The sequence below is a fragment of the Vanessa atalanta genome, chromosome 19, assembly GCF_905147765.1.
Source record: "Vanessa atalanta chromosome 19, ilVanAtal1.2, whole genome shotgun sequence".
In the NCBI taxonomy this organism is placed as follows: Eukaryota; Metazoa; Arthropoda; class Insecta; order Lepidoptera; family Nymphalidae; genus Vanessa; species Vanessa atalanta.
The window spans coordinates 1,691,266-1,703,391 of NC_061889.1; the positions used below are offsets into that span (position 1 = coordinate 1,691,266).

General features: G+C 34.0%; 1 protein-coding gene across 1 annotated transcript; it reads right to left on the reverse strand.

The window, feature by feature from the left end:
- Positions 1-265: 265 nt before the first annotated feature.
- Positions 266-9,819, reverse strand: LOC125071562. The gene is made up of 9 exons (XM_047681883.1): positions 9,765-9,819; positions 6,530-6,643; positions 5,845-5,959; positions 5,467-5,598; positions 4,885-5,012; positions 3,116-3,221; positions 2,448-2,572; positions 1,201-1,315; positions 266-428 (listed from the first exon to the last, which is right to left on the reverse strand). Exons 1-9 carry the CDS (start codon positions 9,807-9,809, stop codon positions 292-294), a joined length of 1,017 nt encoding a protein of 338 aa, XP_047537839.1. The 5' UTR covers positions 9,810-9,819; the 3' UTR covers positions 266-291.
- Positions 9,820-12,126: the final 2,307 nt, after the last annotated feature.

A 12,126-nucleotide genomic window follows, 5' to 3' on the forward strand; every position in this document is an offset into this window, starting at 1 on the left:
TTCATGGGCATTACTACCGTGTCCTTTGTCAATGACTAATTATTTAACTAAGCAGATAATAAAAAAAAGTGATTATTTCTAGTGATATAGTTGTATATTATTAAATCTTTGATGATTTAAATGTGTAGGTACACGTCGAAAAAAACCGTTGGCGACTAACTTAGTGACATTTGCTGATTGTTAAACGTAGCTATCACGCTAACCAAGATAATAAAGTTGGTTCGTTTGTTTTATTTCTTTCTTCTTTTGTAGTGCTGACCAACTATCTATAAATACAAAATAATCTCAGGATTATAACCCATTCGCTTTTTTCGCGTATTTCGACCCCCTTTTATGGAAGCAAGTTATATAGTGCCAGGCGGTTTCAACTGGATCGTGTGCCGTCTTGTAGAGACATTTATCGACAATCTGTTCAACTTTGTCTTTATCTGTAAATTATAAAAAAAAAACAATATGTATATTTTACCTTAATATAAAATTATTCTATTTCAGGACGAAATACAAAACTATTTTTTTCTGGTAGGGCTTACGAATTCACCATAATAATTGGATGAATACAATTTAATGAATTTGGAAATGCATTGAGGACAAACATACAAACAAAAAATTATAGTATATAATATTGCTAGTTTCAGTTCGCGGATTTCCGAGATAAAAAAAAATCTATATGCTATTTGATAATCTATATCTGTGCTAAATTTTATTCATTCAGCTTCTCAGATTAAATTTGGTTATATTCACCAACATAACATCATCATCCATCCACTCAAAATATACATATAACAGAAATTAGACACCAAAGGCTTCGACAGCATGTCTATGGTTAAAATAATATTACAGAGAAAAAACGTCTCCGTAATGTTAAACCGATTTTGATTGTTAATTTTATCGAATTTGATTTAAATTTTACTTGGTGTGGTCTAGTACCACCCACTCATCAGAGATACTCTACCGCCAAACAGCAGTACTCAGTATTGATGTGTTTCAGTTTGAAGGGTATGTGAGCCAGTGTAACTACAGGTACAAGGGACGTAACATCTTAGTTCCCAAGATTGATGGCACATTTGCGATGTAAGAAATGGCAAATATTTCTTACAGTGCCATTGTCTATGGGCGGTGGTGACCACTTACCATAAGATGGCCCATTTGCTCGTCCGTATAATAAAATACCTATATAATAAAATAGAGACAATTACCAACCAGTGCTCGGAATATCCTTTAAAACGACATCCTGGCTTAGAACACCGGCTGATGACATCACGCCCTGCTTCCCAAGGTAACAAAGCGCCCACTTCTTCAAAGCTTCGTTTGCATTCTGTAATTAAATCGAACACAAGCACCAATGAAATTCTAGCATCTTTATACACTCACACATGAGCACTTATGCATGTAACATATCCCAGTTAAGCAGGTCCGGATCTACCATATGGCTTTTTGGGCTTCAGCCCAGGGCCCCGGGGATCAAGGGCCTAGCTTAGTCAAAGTCAAAAATAGACAATAATGCGAAAGAATTACCTAATTTTATTAAATTAAACAGATCGTATGGTTTGCAGCCCTGCGAATCCTGGGTTAATAAGTTTAAGTGAATATTGGGTATCCATACAAACAATATGAAATAAAATTAAAATTGTAACATAATGTGACTTCAAATAATTCTTAGAGTAAATACATTTAAAATAAAATAACTAATATAGAAAATCCTCTCATTTTTATCCCTTACCCTTATTTTTTCTTCAAATTTAAATGAGACTTAATGGGATTCCAAACGGAAAAAACATTCAAATCGGTTCATAAATGTTGAATCCCTATATTTATTTAAGTCGGTTGAAAATTAAATATAAGTGGAGCTCCATAAATGTTTTCTTTTTTAATATGTCCAAAACCTACAACTACAATGTGGATACAAATAAACAACTTTGACCTTGAATTCGCGCGATATCATTGGTCGGTATATTAAATGATCTATGATGTTCTCTATGGATTCGGGAATGCGTCTTGAATGTCCGAAGTCGCTATCAGAATTTTGGAAACCAAACTAAAGCGAACATATGTAGTGTGGAATATTGTTGAATTATCAATAAAAATGTATATTTGACGACCTCCACGGTCGAGCAGTGTGTACACCGGTTTTCATGGGTACGCCACCCCGAGGTCCCGGGTTCGATTCCCGGCCGAGTCGATGTAGAAAAAGTTTATTAGTTTGTCTTGGGTCTGGGTGTTTCTGGTATCGTCGTTACTTCTGATTTTCCATAACACAAGTGCTTTAGCTACTTACATTGGGATCAGAGTAATGTATGTGATATTATCCAAAATAAAAAAATAAAAAAAATGATTATTAATAAAAACTGTTTGTAGTGCATAATATAATAGAGATAGTATGTTACATTAAAGATTTGTGTACATCTGCTCTTCTTTGATTAGAATATTATATGTACAGATGAACTCACTCGCCTATCTCCTGATTTCAGTTTGTTAACAGCAATTCTGTTCGCTTTACTTTCATTGATACAATGCTCCAGATACAGCTCAGATGGTTCCGTGGTAACATTCGTGGTGGCGGTGGTGGTCTCATCTTCACCACGTACCTTATGTAAAATGATAGAATAATACATTTATTAAAGCACGTGCAATTTATAATTAGTTACAAAAAAAGGATGCGTGATAAGAATACTTAGTTTTGGTAGAAACATTGCGCTACATACATGACAAATTTGTTCGTACTCAATATTGAAGACTCATTACTGAAGGGGTATTTCAGGTGTCAGGTAGGAAATCAGATAACCTAGATCATAACCTCATAGAACCTATGTCCTCTTATGTTTCCTTTACAATGTGCTTGCAAAATTTTATCATGAGCTGGTAGTTTAAAAGCGTAACAAACATGCAAACTGACTTTCGTATTTAAAAAGATTTATAGGATTATTAACTTATGTTTGTATGTAACAGCTATAAATTTCCCACTGTTGGACTAAGGCCTCCTCTCTCTTTGAGGAGAAGGTTTGGAGCATATTCCAAGTAGCTCCAATGTGGGTTGGTGATACACATGTGGCATTTTGTTTAAATTAGACACATATAGGTTTCCTCCTTGCATTTTTAACATTATATAAAAACTCACCAAGCTGTGCACAGATAGAAGTAACCAAACTATCACAAATCCAAACATTTTCTACACTTTTCCTTCCGAAGATCGGACGGCCAATAGCCTGTTCAAGGCACAGCTCCTGCATTTATATAAATTGAGTTTAATTTTATATTTAAACTCCATTGTTAGAACTTATGTAAACTATGAGTAATAACTTATAACAATAGTATTATGTTACGTATAGGATTTTTTATGTGTGCGTAAGGACCGTGTGTCAAGTTTTTAATTTTTTTTAAGCGTTTTTCAGTCAACTGTATGCAGTAGGCAGTACGCATCTCCCCGAAATGACGTGCCTAGGTGCTTGATGCCTAGCACAATAGAAAACCCACTGAAAAACAGCGGTAGTATTTGTCGATTGTCGACCCACTTTTGCTGGCCACCAATCTACGGAGGTCCCCGGAGTACAGGCTTCCTACTCTAGGCGACGCTTACAGCGGGGGGAGAAGGTTAGTAAGCGTCAACGCCTTCTCCCCGGTCTTCTTCGGCGAAGCTTCAGTTAAGTAACATCCATGTGATGCAGATATTATAGATATACAGAACACAATAACGTCACTTACTATCTATAATATATTCTAAACACGAGAGGACATAAGCCAAATAAATAACATTTGACATCGCATTGACGCGATTTCATTGGTCGAGAGCTTTAAAAATCTTTGATTGAATATCATTACGGAAAATGCGTTTTGAATTTCTCTAAGGAATCGGATCAAAATATATAAAATATAAATTATTTCACGTAAGTCGTTATACTTACGGTGTATTCTGTTGATTGTATATTGGAACAATGGTGCGGGACTAGTACGAAATACATTTTGTTAATGGATTTTCTTTGGGGCGACATAGAAGTTAATTGTTAATACATGTTGCTAAGTTCTTGGTAATGATCAGTACCATTTGTAATTAACATTTTATTTCAGCTAATAAATGGTGAACCGGACTAAATAATACTATTAATGTGAACGTAAGTTTATCATTATAAAATTTTCCATACACATTGTTAGGAGTACGAAAAAGGACAAATCAAATCAAATAATACTTTATTCAAGTAGGCTTTTACAAGCACTTTTGAATTGTCATTTAACAAACTATTTAAAGTAAAGCTACCACCGGTTCGGAATATAGATTATACCGAGAAGAACCGGCAAGAAACTCAGTAGTTACTCTACACTAACACAAATAAAGGCGAAACCGAGGGCGCTAGCTAGTACTAATGTAAATTAATTTTGAATGCTTTCGCTAAGCAGATAACTCCACGATTAATGTTTTTTCTGTGATATTACCGAGCGAAGTGTGTCATTCTCTCAGCGTATTATCAAAACATATTCATTGTCCGTGTAGTTCTAGAGAAAAGCAATTGAAAGAATACTATTTAAAATTGTCGGATTGTATTCAGAGATATTATTGTCAATTCAAAGTAATTGTGGAACGATAAAATAAAAGCTGTCTAAAAATATTTATTTTATTACAATAAATGATTAACGACACAATTATTCTAATAGACTTACTCGCTATATAGACTTTTTTGCAAAAATGGATACTTATAAGTCTATAAAATTGAAGTAAATACAATTTTTCACGATTTATAAGGAGTAGGAGGCGGTAATACGCCATTTTTTTTGTTTTACGAGGATAAAATGCATTTTCATCGGCCCGGCGGGATAACCGGGACGAATATGTGTGACTCCCGGGGCTGAAGATCCCGTCTTACCCACTAAAACCTCCTGGGATTACCGCCTCACCGCAAGGCGTGAGGTCTGCGGGAACGCGCGGGGCTCACCACCGCGGCCCCGCCAGCGGCAGTCGCTTAGAAGGCGACCTGGTGGTAATCTGCCATAGGCCAAGGGCAGGCAAGGTATAAAATTCACTCCTACTGTACATTTAAATTTTAAAAAATGAAAATACCAAGAAATAATTACTTTTAAAAGTCCATAAACTTTTAACACTTTTAAGAAACCACAAGTCACGCCACACAACTTTACCGCCCGAGAGCTCTCGCCCCACTATTAAAATTATAAATATAAAGTATATAATATAATTAAAAGGTATAATAAAACGCTTATTCCCAAATAAATTTTATTTCCATAGTAAATTAAATTCGTATACACACATACACTATCGAGTTATGTTAAAGTTATTAAAACAGATGAGAATATCGTCAACAACTTACAAAATTTTGCTAAATTATACAAGAAAACGTAAGCAGTGAACAAAATAACAGATTATCAGCTGTTACTGAACAACAGAATTTAACAACAATGATATTCCAAATTTAAATATGCAGAAATAAAATATCATTGGGCAGTTTTCTTTATCAGCTTATTGAAAAATGGTTTCGTTCCTCTTAGGTCTATGTTCGTGGAAGCACTTTGAGTAGTTCCAAGCACTCTGGTGGGGAGTGTTGCCCTTGAATACCAAGCATTTGTCGAGCAGCTTCTTTACTATTGGCTTTTCAGCTATAATTAATAAAAATACTTGGAATAAGTATATGACTTCGCTATTTTTAATTGATGGTGATAATATGAGGTGAGATTTTATCTCCCTTGTAGCTGTAGTTGCACTGGCTCACTCACCCTTCCAACGGTTATGCATTAAATACAAATTATTGCTATTTGGCGGTAAAATATAAAAACTAAATGAGTTATCCTCAAAATATACCCAGAACGTTATAAAGTAAATTCAATTTACAAAGAAAAACATACCCGGATTCAAAGTTTTGGCAAGAAGTACGTCCTTCTTGAACTCTCCAGCCTTAGTCATCACCCCTGCTTTGACCAGAATGCAGAGAATGTACTTCTTCAGAGGTTCATTCTCGGTCTAGAGAAATACAACTTTATTAGTACTATACTTTTTTAATTATCTCATTTAAAATAATTAGGCTTTCTGATTCGTAAAGCTATTAAAGATTATTTAAAAATTCATTTAAAAATATTTGATATATCATATTGGAAACATTATTAAAAAAAATATAGGAGTTTTTATCAATAAATTCTCGGTAACAGTTCCGAGTCTCGAATTTGGAAGCCGTTGGGCCAGCGCCCGAACTATTATCGGTCTTGTAGGATTTTCCGTCCCATCAGGTGATGAGAGTCCAGGAATAGACTGCACTGGGTTTGCGCCCACACTTCACCCTATAATAGATCCTGTGTAGTTGACTGGACTCCCATGAGAATAACCACCGTGACTGGAAACGTTAACGACGACATGATGATATCATCTGTTAAACAATCCTCTTCCTTTTTCTAATGTCAAATAAATGATACCAGAATGAGAGAAATTAATGTTTAACTTCTAATTGGAGTTCATTTTACAATGGTCATCAATGTTTAATAAGAAAATATTAGTACGGTTCTTCAAACATCTAATGATCGGTTAGTGTTTAATTACCTTAAAGTATCCTGATTTCAATTCGTTAACTAACTTTACGTCGACCTTCGTATTCAAAGCGAGACATTGCGATCTGTATTTTTTCAGTTTTTCTCGCTGTTCGTCGGTTAGGGTCTGAAAGGTTATTAGTTTAGTGAGTTGAAATGTAAAAACGATGTAACGAAGTCAGATTTTACAAGAAAAATGTTTTAAATAGGGTCGGAAAAAATCCGATTTTTATAATAAATATCAAAAATCCGATTTTGTTATATATATCTGATATATATCCAGGCTAAGAAAACGAAGCGAATTTCATTCTGTAAACACTAAAAATGTGAAAGGAAATTGTAAAATAATACAAGTGTCGAATACCGCATTTTTTATTTAAAAAAAATAGTAACAAAGTAATTAGTGTCTATCAATTTGAGAAAGAAATTTTTAAGGAACACTTAAAAAACAAGTATGTTTTATTATTATATCTTCATTTGTTTGTGAGATAAATCAACTAATTTTATTATAATATTAATTTGTAATCGACTAATCATAAAAAGTAATCATTCAGAGTCAGGCCTTAAGCATAGATCTATGAGTGTTGTTCAGGAGATAGGAAAAAATCAATTGATATATATCCGCGAACCCTGGTTTTAAATAGGTAGATCGAAATACAACAGATCTCGAGGTATTGGTTCCCACTAAATATTAGTATTTTTTGTGACTAAAATCTTCAGCAACCTGAAGCTTGGAAGCAGCTTGCTGTCGCATAGCTGATAGAATTATTAGAGCTCTATAGCGCTCTCTATACTATATATGAATGTAAGTAAGAGTGCCATATAAATAAATATATAATATATTGAACAACATCACATATTACTCTGATCCCAATATATGTAGCTAAAGCACGTGTGTTATGGAAAATCAGAAGTAACGACGGTACAACAAACATCCAGACCCAAGACAACATAGAAAACTAATGAACTTTCTCTACATCGACTCGGCCGGGAATCAAGCGCGGGACTTCGGAGCGGCGTGCCCATGAAAACCGGTGTACACACTACTCGACCACGGAGGTCGTCATATATATTAAACAAGAACTCTTTCTAGTGCTTGTGTTATGCACAATATGATATATGAATATCGACGCTATGAGGAAATCACTTGGGATATGAAAATCTGACATTGGTTTATATATATTCGTTTTTCAATTGGAATAACCTGTACGTATGTTTGCGTCCTCACTTGAGTACCCTATCCTTGGCTATTCTCTGTAAAGAACAATAAATAGAATTTTAGATACAATCCAGAAGCACACACATTGCAATTTTAATTATAATATTGATGTTTTATTTCCTATATTACTAAGGTATTCCAAGATTCTATAAAATTAGAATTTACTTCAACAATTTGCCAATTTTTGGCATGGAACAGGAGCCCCTAGGCATGTGCCTACACTGCCTATTAGCTATACAGCCTCGTTCAAGCTTACTTAATACGATATATTTTGATTTTGATTTCAAATATGTAATCGTCATTCGGTAAGATGAATTCGATGCGATGAAAATCAAGTCGTTCCGGAACATGACGAGCGTCTGTCGATAAATAACGTAGGCATTTCTAACCGGAACATCGTATAAGTTATTATTTAAAAGTTATTTCATGGTCTCTAATATATTTATGATAACAATAAAACGAAAAATGTAACTTCGAATTTAAATTCAATTTATATTTAACTAGCGACCCGCCCCGGCTTCGCACGGGTGTAATGGTGATACTAAATATACAGAATGTCTTACAACGTTCACAGCTTTTTTGTCATGAGACAATACAAACCGCTACAAGTATATCCCGGCATTTTAAATCTGAAATATCTTAGAAAATTGGCGATATTGATCTATATTAAATGCACATTATATTAAAGGTACTTAATTGAATAAGGATTAATGCTGTATTGTTTAAAATCGCTTCGAAAATAAGCCATTATTTTTCGTAAAAAGTAAAGGATACAAAATAGTTATTGTGGATTATCCCTAAGAGATAGACAGATACCATCGCGGACTTTTTTGAAGACCTTTTTAAGGTGTATAGTACTATATAGTATTGTTACATTATATTGATCTATCTCGTAGGGTTCAGCCAGCGTTTGCAATGTAAGCGCAAAAAATGTGTTTATTTAAGCAATAATTTTAGAAAATAATTCAAATTCAATTCTAAAATAATCAGTTTTAATTTAAATCAGTATAAACCTTCCTCTTATATCATCAATATATCTATTAAAAGAAACCGCATCAAAATCCGGTGTGTAATTTTAATGATCAAAGCATACATAGTGACAGACAGCGGTAAGATTCAATTATTTTAAATTTATATTATTGTATATAAGTTAGATGATTATTTAGATTTTGAACTTAGATTGCAGTTACAAAATGATTAATTTGTCTCCATTTTTTAATGTAATATTGGAAAGCCGACAAGCATAAGGGCCACCTGATGATAAGTGGTCATGGCGGTAGACTATCTGAGGAGTAGGTGGTACCTAACCAAACCCTACCACCAAGATATTTAGCAAATTTTTATTTCATTTAATGATCATTTTATCACACTGCATTTATTTTACTAAAGTATTCTTTTATTCCAGATGTTTTTTCTCCGTATGACAAATAAACGTATGTCTATCAAAACAAATCAGAAATAAAAATCGTTTATATTTCAATAACTATAAATAATCCGTGAAAATTAAAAATTATAATCATGGTTAAAATATATACAATTAAATCGTGAAGACGAATCAGGCTTTCTCATTTATTATATTCTATGGCCTATTTGCTCGTCCGCCTACTTATATAATATATCATGGAAAAAATATAGGTATAAATAGACAAGGACAAAACAGTTCAATACCTCTTGTTTCACTGTCTGGTCTGTCAACAAATTTTCTGTTTTTATTTTTTTTATTTGGTAGTCATTGACGGTCTGTAAAAGTGTACAGTAAAAAAAAATGATAATAAGTATATACTAATGTATAGTATGTTCCGCAGATATGTTTCTTCATCTCTTATTTTAATTGTAAATGTCAAAGTAACTTTGGTATGCTTTCACAACCAAAGCATCAAACGCCAAGGAGAGCCATACATTTTTTATCCCAAATGCCTCACGACCAACCCCTAAATCGATGATTGACGATTATGGTCGAACTTCGACCACCTAGCGAACAATAATATAAATTAAATAAATATCATTAGATCCTGAATACAAAATTCACCTGAGCCGCGATAAAACAAACGGCGAGAATAAGTAAGGTCTTCATGGTGCACAAGTCGACACAAAACTGTGAAACTATTAAGAAAATCTCCTTATATACGGTGGCTACGAACTGACCAAGAAGAAAATGAGATTAATATTTTCTTATGACCTAGTGGTTTGAACGCGTGCTTCTTAACCGATGATTTCGGGTTCAAGCTCAGGCAAGCACCCCTGAATTTTCACGTGCTTAATGTGTGTTTATAAATAATCTCGTGCTCGGCGGTGAAAGAAAACGTGAGGAAACCTGCATGTGAAACCTAATTTCAATGAAATTTTGCCACATGTGTATTCCATCAACCTGCATTGGAACAGCGTGGTGGAATATGCTCAAACATTTTCCTCAAAGGGAGATGGGACCTTAGCCCAGCTGTGGGAAATTTACAGGCTGTTAATGTGATGTGAATTTTCGTTTATATTTTAAAGAAATGACCGTTTAATTTGAGTTCGATCTTCGAAAAGAACATCCGTATTGACATTTAAATATAAGATTAAAACTATCGAATGCATTGTTAACTGATTTAAAAAAAAAAACACTAGTCAATATTATATAGTAAATTGTTCTCTGCGCGCCGTCTGCCTGTCTGTCTAAACTTCAAACTCAAAACGTCCGGAACAGATTATCTTACAGTTTTGAGCAATAGACAAAGTAAATTACGAGGACATTATAAGTTATTAATTCCAAAATTTTTGCGTCAATTTGCTGAAGTATGTCAATCTTTGTTAAAGATTTTGACAGCGAGCGCCCCTAATTATATTTTGTGTTACATAATAAGTATTTTTTTATGATTTTCGTTGTAAATTAAAATATCGCTCTCGATATTTTACTTAAGTTATCATTAAGCTTCCATGTAGAAATCTAAGTTATTAACACATCGTTGCCGTCAATTCATAAGTGTATTAGGTTCTAAACCAGTTAAGCCTGTTTGCTTCCTCACTAAAAGATATAGTACCATTTTTATACCGAAATAGTATGATCCTCTCCAAATTACCCAATTTAAAAAAAGAACTTTAAGCTTGTAGAATTATATGGAAACCATGCAGGTTTATTGTAAAAATCACGAGATTATAATTAATCTGGTCTCATCTCCTCATCACCAGCTCAGTCACGTTGAGTGGTGCTTGCCTTGATTCATGAATAGCTTTCTTATTCTAATTTTAATCAAAAACATATTCAGCGGAAAACAATAAAGATGCTCATCACGCATACGTCTAGAGGGAAGGAGTGGAAGAGGACGATCTAAGAAATCATGGAGGGATATAAGAGCGATGGATGTGAATGATCACATGACGAGTAATAGAGGGTGATGGTGGGCTAAGACATGCTGCGCCAACCCAACTTATATTGTAATCTACGGTATCAATATTGTTTTTTATTTTTGCAAACGAGCAGGAGTTTCCTGATGGAAAGTTATTATCTTAGATTGCATGGGCATGCAGGTGAGTTGCCGACTAAGAAATTAGTACGCTCTTTTCTTGCAGGTTCGCAAGTCGTTTTGTTGAACTTAATAACTTAAAGGAAACTCGGATCAGTTTGAACTTTCACCAATCGTCAGCCTTTTAATATACGTAAACATGTTAGAACGTGTGCATCTTAACCGATGACTGTGGGTTTAAACCCAGGCATGCACCACTGGATTTCCATGTATTCTGACGAATCCTACATAAGTGTAATTTCAATGAAATTCTGCCATATGGTACCAAATAACCAAATCTTGATTCCACCACGTTCCAATGTGGGTTGTTGGATATACATTTGATCGAATTTCGTTGAAATTAATAGAGACATCCAAGTTTCCTCACGATGTCTTCTTCACGGCCGAGCACAAGATGAATTATAAACACAAATGAAGTACATGAAATTTCGGTGCTTGCCTGGGCTTGAACCCGCAATCGTCGGTTTGAATTCTAAGAACTGGGACATCTCGACTCGACGTAATATTAGAATTCATTATAATTTAAGTTTTTGTTAACTTATTTAATGTTTGTGCATTTTTGACCAGTCAATTTGTATACGACGTATGGTAAAACAAAGGGTGAAGGTTTGGGAGGGGATGGTAATTTGCAAAAAACCTAATTTATACTTTGTCGTACAAATTTTTGCATCGTCTGGGTAAGTACTATCTACTCATCTGAATTTCTACTATCGTAACTATAGACCCAAAGGAGATAAAATCTTAGTTTCTAACGTTTGAGACACATTGATGAATATAATTTGGTAACTAGTACTTTCGAAGATGTTGTATGTTAAAAAACCTCATAAGAAACAGTAAAAACTATTACCACTAAGTACAAACAATTGGTAGTAAAATAAAAAATATATA